The sequence below is a fragment of the Haliaeetus albicilla genome, chromosome 6 (genome assembly GCF_947461875.1).
Source record: "Haliaeetus albicilla chromosome 6, bHalAlb1.1, whole genome shotgun sequence".
NCBI lineage: Eukaryota > Metazoa > Chordata > Aves > Accipitriformes > Accipitridae > Haliaeetus > Haliaeetus albicilla.
The window spans coordinates 13,755,947-13,773,043 of NC_091488.1; the positions used below are offsets into that span (position 1 = coordinate 13,755,947).

At 44.6% G+C, this 17,097-nt stretch overlaps 1 protein-coding gene across 4 annotated transcripts; it reads right to left on the reverse strand.

The window, feature by feature from the left end:
• Positions 1-715: 715 nt before the first annotated feature.
• Positions 716-16,348, reverse strand: B3GALT5 (beta-1,3-galactosyltransferase 5). 4 transcript variants are annotated; one of them, XR_011325009.1, is made up of 5 exons: positions 16,063-16,348; positions 9,243-9,383; positions 6,372-6,561; positions 4,579-5,941; positions 716-4,451 (listed from the first exon to the last, which is right to left on the reverse strand). XR_011325009.1 is itself a non-coding variant. In XM_069785088.1 (5 exons), the coding sequence occupies exons 4-5, from the start codon at positions 6,462-6,464 to the stop codon at positions 4,985-4,987; spliced, it is 1,050 nt and encodes a 349-aa protein (XP_069641189.1). In that variant the 5' UTR covers positions 6,465-6,561; positions 7,910-7,991; positions 9,243-9,383; positions 16,063-16,348; the 3' UTR covers positions 716-4,984. The 4 variants fall into 4 exon arrangements, 3 of the variants coding, with proteins under 3 accessions (XP_069641189.1, XP_069641188.1, XP_069641190.1); XM_069785088.1 differs by adding an exon at positions 7,910-7,991 and having other exon boundaries at positions 716-5,941; XM_069785087.1 differs by having other exon boundaries at positions 716-5,941.
• Positions 16,349-17,097: the final 749 nt, after the last annotated feature.

Genomic DNA, 17,097 nt, shown 5'->3' on the forward strand with positions numbered 1-17,097 from the left:
GTGGCCAAGAAGGCCAACGGCGTCCTGGCTTTTATCAGAAATAGTGTGGCCAGCAGGACTAGGAAAGTGATTGTCCCCCTGTACTCAGCACTGGTGAGGCTGCACCTTGAATACTGTGTTCAGTTTCAGGCCCCTCACTACAAGAAAGACACTGAGGTGCTGGAGTGTGTCCAAAGAAGAGCAACAAACCTGGTGAAGGGTCTAGAGAACAAGTCTTATGAGGAGCAGCTGAGAGAACAGGGGTTGTTTAGCCTGGAGAAAAGGAGGCTGAGGGGAGACTTTACCGCTCTCTACAACTACCTGAAAGGAGGTTGTAGCAAGGTAGGTATCGGTCTCTTTTCCCAAGTAATGAGTGATAGGATGAGAAGAAATGGCCTCAAGTTGCACCAGGGGAGGTTTAGGTTGGATATTAGGAAAAATTTCTTCACCAAAAGTGTTGTCAAGCATTGGAACAGGTTGTCCAGGGAAGTGGTTGAGTCACCATCCCTGGAGGTGTTTAAAAGATGTGCACACATGGCACTTAGGGACATGGTTTAGTGGTGAACTTGCAGTGTTAGGTTTGCGGTTGCACTCAATAATCTTAAAGATCTTTTCCAGCCTAAATGATTCTATGATTCTATTCATTTTAACTGGAAAAAGAGCAAGCCTCCTAACTTGCCTACATCCCATAATGTTAATACATTCCCAACCAAAAAGATAAGTGAGCACACAAAACTGTGGTAACAAAATAGTTTACTAAAATATCATACATTGAATAGCTAGCTCAACATTCTCATGTTCTATGCAAATAATGCAAATATTGTCACGCATTTTATATTTACATTATATAGTAACCCGCAAAAATCCAAGAAGAGCAGCATTCCTGACAGATCCATTGCAGACAGTTAGCCCTTGTGTTCCATTCAGCTTTTACGTAAGGCAAATGTTTCGTTACAAAAATCTGTATTCTCGAAAGTGCCTAGAAGGGTTATACCTCCTCAGTAATACTGAACCAGATGAGATGTGTGACCAAATCCTTCATGGACATTTTTGAAAATCCTAACCAAAACTAAGAATGTGTTAGTTGATGAGTTAGAGTTGTGAAAAATGCATTCATTTTTCTATATTCAAAAACTGACCTTGTGTTGGAAGAAAGAGTATGCTGAAATGCACAACTCTAACCAGCTCTAAGACACTGTCAGCTCTGCTGATTTTTACACTCCTTCCTACTAAATGATAAGCAATGGAGTAACTTTTCAGAGTAACTTTTCAAAGCTATTCATAAAAAACTAATATAATGATCATCTGACCCAGGAAGCATAAAAATGTAGGATAGTGCACTACTTTTACAGATAAACTGCCCCAAAATTACCTAAATTCTTTTATTAGCCTATACAAAATTTTAAAAATAAGTATATGTACACTGCAGTATTGTGTTTACAATTGTAGTTATATTTCCAATCTTTTTGTGATGGTCTTTTGTACAAAAATACACTAAATTTGGCAAAAGGCCACTAATATCTTTTGATTGTGTTAAAAGTCATGATCTGAGGCCTAAGCTGCAAAAGCTAATTTCATTTAGCTGATACATATAAACTGATTAGCACAGTGGCTTTGTTTAAATAAATGAATTTGCCTTACATGCAATCATCTACTTTTCTTAAATCACCTTTTCCAGCAGGATAACTTTATATTTTAAGTAATTAATTATTCATTTACTATATTCTTATTCAAAGCAGCCTACTGAATGGAGAGAATTATGAAATCAATTTCTAATTCATGTGAGCACAAAGAAAATCATATGTTGAGGAAAATAATGTGCAGCAAGCTAAAGCATTCACTTGGGAAGCTAATTTGCAAAAAGGAGAGGAACAGTCTATCTGAATCCATAACATTTCAAGCTGTACTTATTTCCTCCTCATCAGAGATTTAGCAGTGATAAGCTAAATGCTTCAGATGATAGGCAGGCTATTAGACGCTTAACAACATATATTCGGTGGGGACAAAATATTTCGAATACAGTAATAAAGAGAGGCATCTTGCATGAGCTACTTGAAGTTACAAGTAGACTCCCTGGAAACAGTATCCAGAATGGGATGGTTTCTTAAAACATGCCTGAGGAACTTATTCCCAATTCCATGGTAGCTGTGAATTTAGCCCCAAAAATATAGTGGTAGCATCTGCAAATGTGATTAACAAAGAATAGCGCCACCTTCCCAGTCAGTAGGTATATACAAGTAATTAGGAACACTCCTGACCTAAAATAAAAGCCACGGTCAGGAAGTCTAGCAGAACTTGCCCCTCAAGGGTAACTTTTTTTATGATGATACAAAGCTACAAACTGCTCAGGTAAGACATATTTTAGTGCCACTCACAAGCAGCCACTGTTCAGGGAAGCAACCCAAAATACTGTTTCCTAATGGGAAACTTTACCCTTTGGCCACGAACTCAGCCTGACAGAAGACCAGCAGCTGCACCATCCCAGGAACCACGTGCCACCACACTTCTTGGATTTCAACACCTAGTGGAGGTGAACAAGTCAACACATCTGTACGTAAAAGAATAGCTATTCTGCTGAGATACAGGTCCCCTGGTACTGCACAGCTGGACTGGTCCTGCCAGCTGAGATAAGGTTGGCATCAGGCACAGAGGTGGAAGTGAGACCCACAAGGGACTGCAGGATTATTTCTCTCAGAACAAGAAGAAGTGAGGATGAACATTATGCTGCATTATGCTGTCCCAGCTCAGAGACCCTCTACCCCACAAAAGAGGGAGCTAGAAGAGGCCAGGAAGCATTCCTTTATGCTCAACATCTTTCCATAAATTAAAGCAATAGCCAGCTTGCACCTTGGGTACAATGGCAATGAATGGCAAAAAGACATTTCTGCAGGTTACATGAAAAGAATAGTGATTAAAATGCTGTTGCTAGGTTTTATCAGTCTGACCCATTGCACCTACCGAAGGCGGCAGCAAAAGCAGATGTGCTACAGCAGGGCTTTGAGTCCAAGGGCAGATAGACCTGCATGGGAGGCAGAAAGATGCTGTTCAACCCGGAGCTGGGCTGCCCACCCCCTGGCACAGGGTATGCGCTAGGGAAAGGCAAACACCTCCTTGGTTACCCATCCGACCACCTGGACAGCCATATCCCTGCAAACACCATATATGCAGCTATTTTCTGAATGGGAAACTTATTCTACCAGATAAACAAACATTATTTCTTTCATCATCAGTTGTTCAAAAATAAGTGCATGAGCTCAGGTTACTCTACATCAGAAGAAAATAAATAATATATTATTACCATTATTAAACACTTTTCAGGATGAGGCGTATTCCTGCTGAAAATATTTATCCTGCTCTTCAGACACAGGCAAGTAAAAAGAGACCGTTGGATAGTCCTCACAAACTTCAATAAAAAGAAAAGAAATAATAAAAAATAAATAACCCCAAAGTAATAAAATAACTTTCCCTGTCTTTCCTCCATGGTTTTTACCACATTCAGTATACATCCCCATCCTCAGTGCCCTGCCCTGCTATCCCGGTGCAGTGTCTGGCCCTGGGTCCCCTCACTGGGCCTGATCCTGACCCCCACCTGTCATCACCAGGGCCCAGCCATCGCTGGCTTGACCTCAAACCTACCTCATCACCATGATAGTGCCTTATGATCGGGACTCTTGGTTGGACATGGCCACTATCTGTCGGTCTGAACTGCTCCCTCGCATGAGTGTCTGGGGCTGAGCCCTCCCGGCCATTGGATCCCCTCAGCTCCTGGCTTATCTTCCCCTAGGGAGCAGCTCCACTTCTGCTGCTCTCTGAAAAATACATTTCACACATAGTATAGGCATTCAATACTTCTTTGCTGATAAAACTGGCCTTTTCTTTGTGTGAAAGTAAATGGAATAGGAGTATTGCATAAGGCATGATTTTATGAACTCCTTTCTCCCTCCCCATAGCCCAAATGTATTTTTAACAGCATCTACTCTAAAGACTTGATTCCTTATCTCTGAAACCTACAAACATCCTAGTGATTTCATGAATCTTTACTTGGTAATGAAATAAGAAAGGAGGCTCTGAGCCTGAATGATTACTTGGGTATATTTTCCCACTAGGTCTTGTTTAAAAGAGAAAAATCCTCCTGCCTTCTCCCTTACACACCCAGTTCCTCATAGGAAAAATGTCTAAATCAGATGTACTGTTTAGCTCACTGTAAGTGACTCTTGTTTAGCCTTGGCAAACCATTTACAGCAGCTTGCAAACAATCAAAGTGAGGCACAAATGTAAAAGATGTCTCCGGGGTCTATTTCAGAAGAAAGACCAGGACATTCTCCACTGAGCATGGATCTGGCTCTACCACGTATCATTTTCAGCAGGAGGCACATATAGGGAAACAGTTGCAGTAGCCTCACACATTCACCAGGTGACCTGCAGTACCAAAGGTTGTCCCAAGAGCGCTGCATGGGCAAATTCTTCCATCTCTGCAAAAAACATTTGTGTAGACTGATGGAGGGATCTGTGCCAGTACGCAGTTCTGCCCACACAGAGCTGGCTGCAAGGGCAGGGCTGCAGTTCCCTATGCCAGCAGGGGAACATCCTGACAGCTACCTGTTCTCAAATGCCTGCACAGATGGGCGCAAATTCAGTAATCTACCAAAGGGGACCAGGAAGATGGTGCAAATTTTCTTCTCTGAACAAAAGTACTTTCACTTTTAGGTTGGCACCGCAGAAATGTTCCCAGTCCTGTGACAGCAAGATCTGGAGGGCAGGTTTGCAGGCTTGCAACTTTCAGATAAAAATAATAGTTGCAACATGTAGAGAAGGGATGCAAAGAGGTGGGAGTGAATGGGAGCAAGAGAGGTTTGCACGTTCCTGGGCAGAAATAGAGTTTAAAATAACCATTAAAAATGTCTTTAACGTGATGGATCTACAGTTAATTTGGAGTTTTGCTGGAATCAAGGCCAGCCCTGTAAATGCAGAGCATTTCAGTTTTTTAATTCAAGCAGGGAAGGTGCTAGAGCCTTCCTCCGTGATTTTCTGTCACTAAGTGATTCCAGTAGCTCAGCTGCTCAGATGGTTCTACTTCATGGCACATCACAATTTTCTTAAAGCGAGAAACAGAGAACCTAATCTTTTCTGGAAAAAACGTCTGCTCTGAATGAAGCTCCTCCAGCTGAATTTTTAATTTGGCAAGGCACAGTCCTATGAATACATCCTCCAGTTTAATGAACGAAACACTCTCTGAAACATTATAGATCTGACTAGCAACATCGGTGGATAAAACATAGCCAGTCCCGGAACAAAACGGTGGGTAGGTCTTTTCTGGATACTCTTCTCTACTCACATACCACTTACTCCCTCTTGTCCGTATGGGGTATTCATGCAGTTTTAAAAAGCCTGTGAAGAACCTAGTGGTCCTTTTTTTCCTTAGAAGAAGCTCAGTGAGGTAAAAGACATTGACAAACACATCTGTGTCGGTCTTCATCACAAAGCTGGACTGGTAACAAAATCTGTGAATCCATTCAATTCCCATCATGGTCTTCAAAGTCAAATTGTAATAAGTGTCAGTAAAATTCTTTTGAATAATGTCTTTAAACTGCTGGCTTTCAGCAACAATATCAGCCTGCTGGCTGAGATTCACAGTGCTTCCCAGGAGGAAGTATGTCACCAGGCGCTTGCCGGTGACTGTTCTCTCCTTCCCCCAGGTTTGCCGGATGGCCATCCTTGCATTAAGGTTGTGGTACGAGGATGTCACAAGCAGGACGAGGAAAGGAGGGTTCTTTTGGCAGTCTATATCCGGGAGCTGCAAGAAGTTTCCTCCAATTCTCCTAAAAGTCTCTATGGGGAACATGTAATCCTGGCTGTTTTCACAGAATATGCAGAATTCAGTCAAATTGTTGTAAAAAACCCAGAAGCTAGCACAGCTGAGTCCTACGAGGCAAACAAACAGCCTGAATTTTGTGAAATCCATCTGAAAGAAACAAGAAGGAACAGCACATTAAAAAAAAAAATCTCATTCCTTTCAGTGCCGTATATGAAACTCCCAGTGTAGGGATTTAAAGGCAGGTCATCTCTGATTGAAAGCTACCTATTTCAGGGCACTCACCCACACGCATTTCTCTTGGTATCATTCCCACAAGATGTTCTGCTGGCAATCAAATCCACACTCATGCTTACTTGAATCTGCCCCCCAAGCCAGCATATCCTCAAAAATCCACACAAGCATGTCCACTGATACCAGGTTACCCTGGCTGATGCCTCAGACCTCCTCCCCATTTTCAGCACCTTACAAACCATGACTTAGACCCACCAGGGCTCTCACAAGCCAGAATGGAGAAGAAGTAGGTATGTGCCCATATCAGATGAGAGAGAATAACAGCAATAGGGGTTTTTTTAAATACCATGTTTCTCCATTTGTTTGAAAAGTGTCTCTGTCCCAGAGCCAGCAAGTGCTGTCCAGCTGGCAGACCCAGCCAGGTTCCTCCTATCTTCATCTTCTTTGTGTCCTGTGGGGCTCTTGCAGCAACCCAGAAACTTCTCCCGATCTTTTTGCTGGAGGGGCCATGAGTCACATATTTGTCATTGGGTTAGCTGCTCAGAAAAAAAAAACAACAGTGGGCCAGATTATTTGGATGTTTCACCTTTTTCAGAGTTTAGGTGACTCACTAGGGTATGCTGAGGTGAGAAGGGGGTTGTCTGTACCCTCCTCTCCTTTCTAGGTGAAAGAAATCCAAACAATAACAACAATGTTCATTCATTCATGCTTGTAACATTATATGTGCTGCGTATCTGGTTACAAATCTAGTATAAATTTTGAGAGAGAAAAATTATCAAAGCAAACCCAAAAAGGTCACAGTGCCAAAAAAATTACACATCACCATAAATTAACCTGGTGGGAAGACTATAAATCTTCAGTTACTCATTCCATTAACCCACAGGCCCACCAACTACTATTTTAGAGCACTAGGATGGGGGAATTTTTACCAGGGGGAAGGGCATTCCCCCTTTCTTAATGAAGAGCTGGATCTGGCTTCCCATCTAAAAATACAGCAAACCAAGATTACAATCCCCAGAGCTGTAGATTTCATGGAAATTTGATCTCTGCCTTCTGACCAGGAACATTCTGCCTAGACTCCCCAAAACCATGTTAGTGCCCTCCTTTTGCTCAAATTCCCCTTTCCAAGCAATGAAAAGGTTTTGCGTTGCAGGCTTAAGTTCATTTTAAAGTCCAGCCAGGTGTTCCTGGGACCAAATCCAGCTCATTTTACCCATAAGAATAGTCCCATTAACTTCAGTCGCTATTCTCAAAAGCATGAAACAAACAGAACTGGAGTCCTGGTTTACTGAAATTCCTCCCACAGTGTAATGCATTTTTGCAATGATTCACTAATGATTTTTGAAAATATTTCAAAAGTTCACCTTTCTTCTGCCATTTATATTTAAATTAACTTTGTCTTTAAATAGAGTGTTCCTCAGATCTGTTTTTTCGTGTATGTATAGCTCACAGTAGTCTTGCAATTAACTCAAAAATTGCTTTCATTAAATACCTATGTAAAATTGTGCGAGAATATACATATGCATACATATATATATATACACACACGCACGCAAAAGATTATACAAAAATCTGCTCTGCATCTGTTCTCATGTTCTTCAGTGGCCTGGGAGGAAGAACATGGATATCCTGAAAACAGTGTTTTCAGGAAAGGTTGATGTTCTGAGGTTGACAACAGAGCTGCAGAAGAGGTTTGCTCCTGTCACCAGCTCTCACAAGACTGTCTGAGGGTCTGACATTTCTCTGTCACAGGAATTCCAGAACGTGTACAAACAGAAATCCTTCAAATACTGAAGTCACAAAGTAATTGAGAGCAATTTTTTATTAAAACCTTTCCAGAAATACTTAAGAGCAAGAAACCATAACATAATATGCTCATTTTACCATATTTCAGTAGAATCAGACTGATGTGACTTGACCATATTTACTTCTTTCTTGTTTCTGGGTTTGTGTACTGGGAACAGATCTAAAAAAAAATTTAAAATGTCCCTGTTTTGGATGGCTGGGAGGGCAACCTCCCAATGTTCTGGCACGTGTTTACCATTCTGCCTATCCAGAGCCAGAATGTCTTCCTTTTTCACTCCATGTATGAAGGAGCATACTTTATAGAGATATATAAACACACACACAGTTTATGTAAATTGTAAAACATATTTTATAAATTTTGCAAATCACACATATGTACATGTATCATTTCACAGCAGGTCCCTGCCTACCACCAGCCGGTAGGCAGTGGCCTTAATAAAAAACACACACTTGCCAGAGCAAAATCTCATTTGGTTTTGACAGCATGAAGGCTGGAAAATAGTAGCTTTTGTCATCGGTTTGATCACCAAAAGCACATTCGGGCTTATCTGGAACTGGTAGGAATGGTGTTCTTTTTTTCTCAAATTAAACATTTGCAATTACCCACAGAGGTTTTTTGGAAGGGATGGGGGGGGGGGGGGGGGGGGCGGGGGCTTACGAGGACCCAGATCACACCAGTAGCACCTTGGGCGTTCCCAGTTACGAGGGAGCCATCCAGATAACATGCCGCACCCTGCTCCAGGGACTTACACTGACCCCTTGTCCCGTCCCTCCCCTCACCTGCAAACAGCAGGTTTAGATTCCTGGGTGAAGCAAATTCTCTATCTGCCCCTACTGCCTGAGAGAACTGCTATATATGAAGTACATATGGAAAACAATGGCTTCTGTTATATTTCAACAAGACAACACGGCTGTGACTGCATTTAGCAAAACCATCACCATCCAACCTAAAGTATCTTGCTCTACAGCAGAGATATGAACATAGGTTAGGTGTGACAAAAAGCCTGTGGTTTCTTAACTATCTGTCACTGTACCTTTCCTCCTTTGCCTGCATCTGACAAACAATCTTGTGATTCAAGATTTCCAGCCTGCATGCACGTATCTCCATGGAACAGTCCAGGAGATGTTAATACAGAGGGAACAGTAAGTCTACAGGAGGTGGTCCAGAAAGCAGTGGAGAATTACCAGCAACCAATCGCTTTTCTAGAGGTCATTTTGAACAGCATCCTGTATTTTTGCATCAAAAAAAAAACTTTCTGGTTTTATAGAAAATCCTTTTGCATGATGGCATACTTGATTTTTCTCTCTGATCTCGGTCATAAATTGCAGTTTGTAATTATCTCAAAGCTTTTTCTATCTCCTATTGTTCCAACTGCAAAATATTTTATGTAGGGCATTGCCAAAAAATTACCTGCTTCGTGTCCTAGAGAGTGGTTTGTTTAACCTGACTGGCACAGTGACTCATGGCTCTGCACAGATCCAAGCGAAGTTCACACAAAAGCCTGGGACCCAAGCAACGTGGGCTGCAGCCTGGCGCTCCTCTCACACACGCCTGAAATGAACACATGGAGAAAAGAAGGTAGTCAAGGTCTGTGATGCAAATCAGTCGAACTGCAGCCCTCTACTTTGCAAGTACCTATTTCCACCAGTGGCATGAACTTCCTCCTGTGTTCTGCCATGGTAAGCAGATTGGCTCTAGTGTCTCTCTGTTCACACCACTGACCCTTGTGTAACTCCTTCATATCGCACGGTGGTAGGGCCATGGTAACTCCTGTGACAAGGCCTAGTTATTACATCAAAATTCATCCGACACCTCCTTTAGGTCTGTTAATAATTATCTAAACAGCACCAAGAGATCAAGACTATAAAGCCACATAGATCAGGAAAAGCAATCTGGCCTGAGGCAGAGAGAGGTAAGTAGGTCTAGAGTCCCCCTGAGAAACAGATTCAAAATATCAATTTAAAGAAATAAAGTTTTCTTAATTTTTCTGGGGCAAAGCTACAGTCATGCCACTGAGTTCAATGGACGATTGGCATTGGCTTTGCATTGAGGTCACACACATCAGCCAGGGAAGGACGTGAACTGCCAATGACCAAAGTTCTTCTGGCCATCTGCAAGAGTTGCCGCTTTGTCAACAGAGACACAAGCAGCTGCGACAAGGCAGACCAAAAGCAGAGGCATGACCTAAGTGCGTAAACAGGAGTTACGTCCTCAAATACTGCACAGTTAAGGTCAGCAGCGATATTCCTGTTTCCCTTTCCTAATAATCAAAGGTAACATATGCCCTGGTATAAGTACTAATTATACCTGCTAACTTTTGATTTTCCTTGGAATAAAGCCTCTAAATTGCTTTCTCAGAAGCTCAGCAGGACACAAAGAGAGATTCAACATGCATAGATAATAAGAAAATGTCAAGTACAGCAGGAAACATTTATTTTTTCCTAAATACAAGCATTTCAGAGGAGCAGCAGCCAGCTTGGAGCTCTCAAAGATGACATTGTCGTGTCCCAAGGTTAGAGTGACTCAGGTTCATGGCTTTTCTTTGTCAGAATTAAGGTGAAACGACACCAGGGGAGTTTAAACAACAATCAACATTCATTCAGCCTAGCTGACCTTGTCCAAGTACAAGTGAACTTATCAATATGAACCTTGCATCTTGTCATTAAGCTGCTGTTTGAAAAGAGAAGGGAGGTGTAGAAAAAGAAGCAGAAAAAGGAAAATTAAACTGTGTCAGAAGGAGAGCCCTCCCATTGAGTCAGGAGGTTCAGAGCAGACCCCTTTGCTTTCTGGACTCTTTCTCAAAGAGGAGTCCGGGGCGGCTAGATCCACTGCTAGTCTCAGACTTGGTCATCGGTTTATGTTTAAAAGGATGAGGTGTAGGGACTGTGGAAGAGAGAGAGAGAGAGAGGAAGGAAGGAAGGAAGGAAGAGGAAGGAAGGAAGGAAAGGAGAGAAAAAAAGAAAGAAAGAAAGAAAAGAAAGAAAGGAAGGAAGAAAGAAAGAAAGGAAGAAAGAGAAAGGAAGGAAGGAAGGAAGAGAGAGGAAGGAAGGAAGAGAGAGAAAGAAAGAGAGAGGAAAAGGGTTTCACCAGTCCTGGGTCCAGTGTTGGTCCAGCCAGCCTAGAGATCCAGTTCCAGAGGGAGTGCACTGAGAACTCATTCTCCCTTCTTTTATAGTCGGTGGTCTCGGCATGCACAGTTCACGTTTCTGGGGTTCTCTGGAATCGGTCTGGAGCTGGGGTGGTCGTTGGGGAGTTGACGCTCTCCCTGCTGGCATGACTGCTTAAGACAGAAGCGCAGTCCCATCCTCTGTGGGGTCTCCTCCTCCAGGCGCATACGCTGTGCTTCTTCTCATGGTCGCTTAAGATAAGGAATTTCGTCTTTGGAGAAGCATGGTCCCACCCTCCGTGGGGCCCTCTCCTCCAGCCACATTTTCCTGTTCACACAACTCCAGCACTTTTACAGAGCCCGTCTTCTCCACCAAAGCTCTTTAACGAATGTTTGAGACATTGACTGTAATTTGTCAGACTGTCACAGATGTCTCTGGCAAGGCGGTGGGTTCAGCAGTGGCTGGGCCACTGTTTTTACAGGAAGACACATGGGTAGCTGGGTTTCCCCTTTAGCCCAAGCTCGGAATTCAAGGAGGGATGACCAGGTGCCTCTGGCCCGGCAGCTTTCGCCTGTCCCCACACTCCTGGAGCAGGACGCTGCCCAGCGCCTGCCAGACCTTGTCAGGAACAGCAGCGCCCACTCAGGTCCCACACAGGACTACCGAAAACAGCGGTGGTGAACCTCTTCTTGAAATAAGGGGTCGCACGAGGACGGACCCTGCCTCGTCCTCTGGGAGCACTGGCTGGCTCCTCCTGTCCCATGCGCTCGGTGGCAGCATCCTGCGGAGCCTCGCGAGCCGGTGGTGCCATTTCCAACCGAAAGAACTGCGTGCCAACAGCTACCGAGGTGATGAGGCTAATGTCCTTGCCCAAACCAAATGCCAAGATGTGCAGGCAAGAAGGATGGAAACCTAAAAAGGGTACAGGACAAGGGAAAAACTTTTTCTGCCGCCCTTACTGTCAGACCATGGAAAACCTTTTTCCCTCTGCTACCTCCCACCAGCCTCTGCTATCAGGATTGTCTCTCCTTGTCAGTCTGTCAGTGAGTCAAAGCAAGACATTGTTCCTCTGCTTCATACATGCCAGTTTCTATCATTTAATCACTGAGTTGCTATGCACTTTATTTACAGCCAAATCCTCTCCCTTTTTTTTCCTTTCTTTTTTTCCTTTTTCCTCTTTCTTTTTTTTTTTTCCTTTTTTTTTGGGGGGGCGGTGTCGTTTTTTGTCTCTTTGGGTTTTTTGTCACTTTTTTTTGCAATGCTGCTTGGGGAGTTAGCTTTCCCAGCTCCTCCCCAGACACCTCTGTACTACCCCCAGCCTGCCATGATGGGGTGTGCATGGGGAGAGGTGCTCTGGGAGGTGGGTGGTTTTGATGCTTAAAATAAGCCTCTGGCTCTCCAGAAAGGCCACAATGTTTTACAGCCGGGGAGCTGCCTCTCAGGAGTGGGTGAGCCATTCGCCCACCGTCACAGACCCACGGCAGGAGTCCCCATCTCCAAACCCTAAGCGATCAATTAGACAACAGATAGAAAAGGAGCATTATTGTTACTGATTTGCAAATCCTACTGTGTTGCCTGGCTTGTGCTCTGTCATTATGTTACTAACACCCATTTTGCTGATTGACCCTGTAACTTTAACAGCAGATTGAATCTCTTTTGTAGAAGGTTGTGCTGGTTTTATTTACTACTTTAGATTTTAATAAGAAAAGAAAAGAAATAATTTTTTAAAAAAGATGAAAAGTAGAAACAAGTCAAGCTGTGAATTTAATAGTTCTAGGGGAAAAAACATGACCAACACAGCCTAACACTGATATACTTATAACAAGCAAAGAATCTTTTTTCCCAGCAATCAAAGAAAAACCATGGCCAAAAAAAAAGAGACTTTAAAATATAAACTGGTTAAAATTCAGTAACTGAGTAAAGGTCCCTGAAAGGTTCACCTGCATGCCCCAGATCTCCTCCCATCATGCTATGACAGAGGCAGTTTCAGAAGAGCCACCTGACACGCTGTGACTCCTTAACCTTATCACTTCAAAGAAAAGTTTCCACCATTTCCTTCTTTGAATCACGTTTTCTGTACTACAGATGTTAATGTACTTGTGGTTAACCACAGTGCCAGCACATGCATAGAAACATAACCTTAACACGGCAGCTCTCTCAGAGGTAACGCAGAGGTGTAGAAGGGGTTTTGCATGCAGCATTCACCCATTAAAGGGTGCACCCTTATTATTACAAGGGAAACATTTGTGTGTCTCATCCACTGGAAAACACAGTCTTTCCCATTCAGATACAGAAGTGTCACCTCAGGTGTGGAGATTTCCATTACTAAAATGGCTGCAATGGCCCAGACCAGAGGTCCACATGGCCTCTGGGTTCTGCCAGAGACTACCCGGGCCACCGATGCCTAAAGGAGAATAAAGATCATGGTGAGCGTATTCTCACAGAGGGAAGGCATTTATGGCACAGGGATCTTCTGAATCAGAGGCTGCATCTTCCTCTTTATTAAAAAAATTATCAAGAGCCATTAGCTCTCGATGCACCTTGATCTCATCCACCCAACCATGACCACTTGCTCATGACAATCATTTGAAAAAGCCAAACAACACCCTCAGACCAAAATGCAGTTTTTCCCTGAAAACCAGCAAAACGTTTGGCAGGAGGTGACGTTGCTCCCATAATGTCACAGGAAAGAAGTGCTGCATCTGAAGAGTCAAAGAGAAATGTATTTCCAGGGACTTTAGCCAAGTCAAGAAAGCTTACTTCTATTTTAAAATATAATTTTGCTTTTCCAAGCTGCCTGCAAAATTCTCTTGATGAATCCTGGCCCTAGAAAGCCCACCAAAATGTCAGCTTGGATATGTAGTAAGGCCAGATCCCTTTTCCAGGAAGGAGAAAGATGAGAAAGATGTTGCAGTGGAGGTTGCCATATGGGTTGTTAGGCACCCTGTTGCAAAGTTCAGACTATCAACGCAGAGAAACTGTACGGGACAGCCATTAGAGTCCAGCCCCCGGTGCAGGTGCTTTTTGTCCTTTTTAGGAGCATATTTGGACAGTTTTGACTTAATCCACTTCTACAGGCCACCCAAACACAGCTGGCAGGCAACCAGCAAAGAGGCACCCTCTCTCGTAGGCAGAGAAAACAGCAATGCCTCTGGGGCGCTCCCTCCTTGTTCTCCCAGAAGGACCTTTCCTTGTCTTGGTAGTCATTTTTTCCAAACATTCAGCCTAAAAGTCTTCTCTTTCTGTCTCTGTCTTCCTTTCACCCCCTGTGTACCAAACGTCCCTTTCTGGGTTTCTCTTCAATGCTAATAGACTTGCTTCTTCTAATGCTCCCTCCATTCTACAGTAAAAATCTTCCCCCATCTTCTGTTTATCACTGATGCTAATGAGCATATTTAACTTTTATAAGAATTGCCTCATGAATCAGCAATTTTACTAGCTACTGTTTTACTTGCTATATTCCAAACTCCAGATCTCACCAAAGATGAGCAATTGTCCACGATGGGATGAATCAGAGCAACTTTACCCTATAAAAACCCATGGTTCATTGTGCTGAACAGGAAGAAAAATCTGAGTCACAGCCACACTCTTCATAAACAAATAAAGCAATGAGAAAAATTCTGCTTTAAGCTCTTACTGTCAATGCTAGGACTCCAAAAGCCTGATTCTCTGAGCTATAGAAGCACTGTTCTTCAGAAATTGTATGTCTGTGTCCCCCCCCAAAATTATTTATTGCACCCTCATTTACAAGTAGTGTTACTCATTGGATTTTTTATCTTAATGAGAAAGAAAAATCAACCTTAAAATAGTATTTCAGACAGGATGAGGGTCTTGCTCTTCTCCCTCGGAAGTAAACTCAAGATACATGGAGTAAGAAGTAAAAGAGCACTGCAGAGACAAGATAGCTATGCAGATTGTACAAAAAGTGTTCAAAACAGGAAAAATGACCAATAAAGACATTCCAACATCACTCATAAATCTTTCATAAAGACAGTGCTGATCAGCCCTGCCAATACCATTGTAGGATAAGGACTCGTCAGGATACTCCCTTTCAGATGTTTTTTTCCCTATTTTAAGCTGGGGCAACACTTGCACGGAGTAGGTAAGCCTGGCGCTCGTGCCGTTCCGTGCCCTTTTGTTTCATGCTGCCACCTGGCACACTCATTTTTTAGTGTTTGCAGCTTTATTCTTCCCCTGTCAATACAACAGTTGAACTAAGTCTTTGCATTTAGATGTCTATTAAAGAAGCAGTCTGGTTCTTTAGGAGGATAACATTCCTGGGTATCATATAGTTTCCACTCAGGGCAGAGACAGCCCAGGGACAGCCACTCAGACTCCCGTCACCGCCCCGGCCCTGTGCCAAATGCTAACCAAGAGGGATGGTGTCCAGCTTCTCTTTTGATTAGCAGGACTAAGGCAGAAAGCAGAGGAACAGAAATCCCACTGTGGGGCCCTCACACTGGCATATACTTTGTAAAAAACTACTTGGCTTTAAAAGTGCTGATTATACACAGTAATGTTTGCAGGATCAGGCCCAATGGCTGTTTTTTTTAATTCCTTACTTGTACCTCATAGATCTTCTTCTTTTTAAGTATTTTATCCAAGGTCTCAGCAAACACGCAGGACAGTGAGGAAAACACCGCCCTGTGTTTGTCCTAACAAATCCTGGTCTTTATCTGGGGACAGGTTCACAGGCTGCCGAAACGTTTCCCCATGATAAAGCACACACTAAATCCTCTGGCAAAGGCAATTCCTTATTAGTACCTTCTTACCATCAAATCAGTCTACCCCTCATGCCCATTAGCGCGACGCACCTCGTCGCCCGTTTTACCAGCAGACGGGCGTTGGGGTGCGGAGCCCTCAGCCGAACCCCAGGCGCCGTGGGGCCGCACGCCGCTCGGCTCGGGCGAGCGACGTCCCTGGGCAGGGAGGTCTGGACCTCCATCCCGGTTGTCCCACCTGCCGCCCCCTCTTAGCTTATTCTCCTAACCCAGCCGCGGCGGTCAGCGAGTTTCGGCAAGTCGGCGACGGGGCTGCAAGGGCACCTCCGTGGGCAAACGGAGTCCCCTGCCCACGGTCATACCTGCAGTTGGAGTTACGGAAAGAAACGGGCACCTCCTCACCTCCGACGCTGCAATGCTTCCTCCGGCAGCTCTGGCCATGTTGCACGGGAGCTGCAGCGAGCAGGCGGGCTGCCCTTCCTACCGGGGGGCACCGGCTACACTTTGGGAAGTCTCCCCCGATCCCCCCGCAGCCCGGCCATCCCGAGCGAAGCGGTGCATGATCGCCTGTGTCTCCTGAGCGAGAAGCCAGGGAAGGCAGCAATGCCGCAGCGGTAGCCGGAGCTCAGCTCGCCGCCTGTCTCTTCCCTCTCTCCCGCCTCCCTCCCTCTCTCCCTCCCTCTCTCTGCCTCCCTCCCTCTCTCCCGTAGGTAACAGACCGACTGTACCGCCGCAGCTCCATCGGCAGGGAAGGGAAAGTTAGGAGCTGTCTGCAAATGTTTTTCTTTTGAATATTTTGGATGGGAGGGGGGGAGGCAATGGCCTCCCAGCCGCGTGAGCGGTGCTCACGGAGCTGGAAATCGTGTCAGAGCAGAGCCAGCCCTTCCCAGCGCTGGGAAAGTTCAGCTCCGCGCTCCCAATTACAAGCGAAGCTGCATTGATTTGCACAGTGGGAGAGGAATCTCCCTCTACTAAAAAGGCTGCATTGAGGCACCCTTGGAGTCACGGGATTTTCCCTGGTGAGGAATGGCAATCTGGTGAAAAGGGCAAAGGGGAGCAAACACCACCCTGCGCGTGCCCCCCGGGCAGCAGCGTCGGCGGGGCGGCAGCACCCTTTTCCCAGTCCTCGGTCTCCACTCTCTGCCCGGCCGCTTCATCGCCCCTCTCCTCGGATCCCTGTCTTTGCTTGACCCCTGACACTTCGCTGTTCGGGCGCCAGCTCAGGTTCAGCACGGGGCTCGGCCCCAGGCATAGTCAAGCCTTTGCTTTAGGGCTGGTCCGAGTCCAGGCGAGACGTCCGATCCCTTTCCAGGGCCACTTTCAATACTTCTTGGTGCAAGTGGAGAAGCGCAGCATTTTTACCTTTGTATATATGCAAACTGTCCCCCAGTAATAGCAATCAGTGGCAGTTTCACATGACAACAAGTATTGGAGGAA

Bases quoted from the DNA above. Each gene is read 5' to 3' on its own strand.
- B3GALT5 (XM_069785087.1), bottom strand. From the start codon at position 6,464: ATGAAGATAGGAGGAACCTGGCTGGGTCTGCCAGCTGGACAGCACTTG. The intron at 5,942-6,371 runs GTATTTAAAAAA...TGTTTCTTTCAG, and splicing joins CAAACAAATGGAGAAACATG to ATGGATTTCACAAAATTCAG.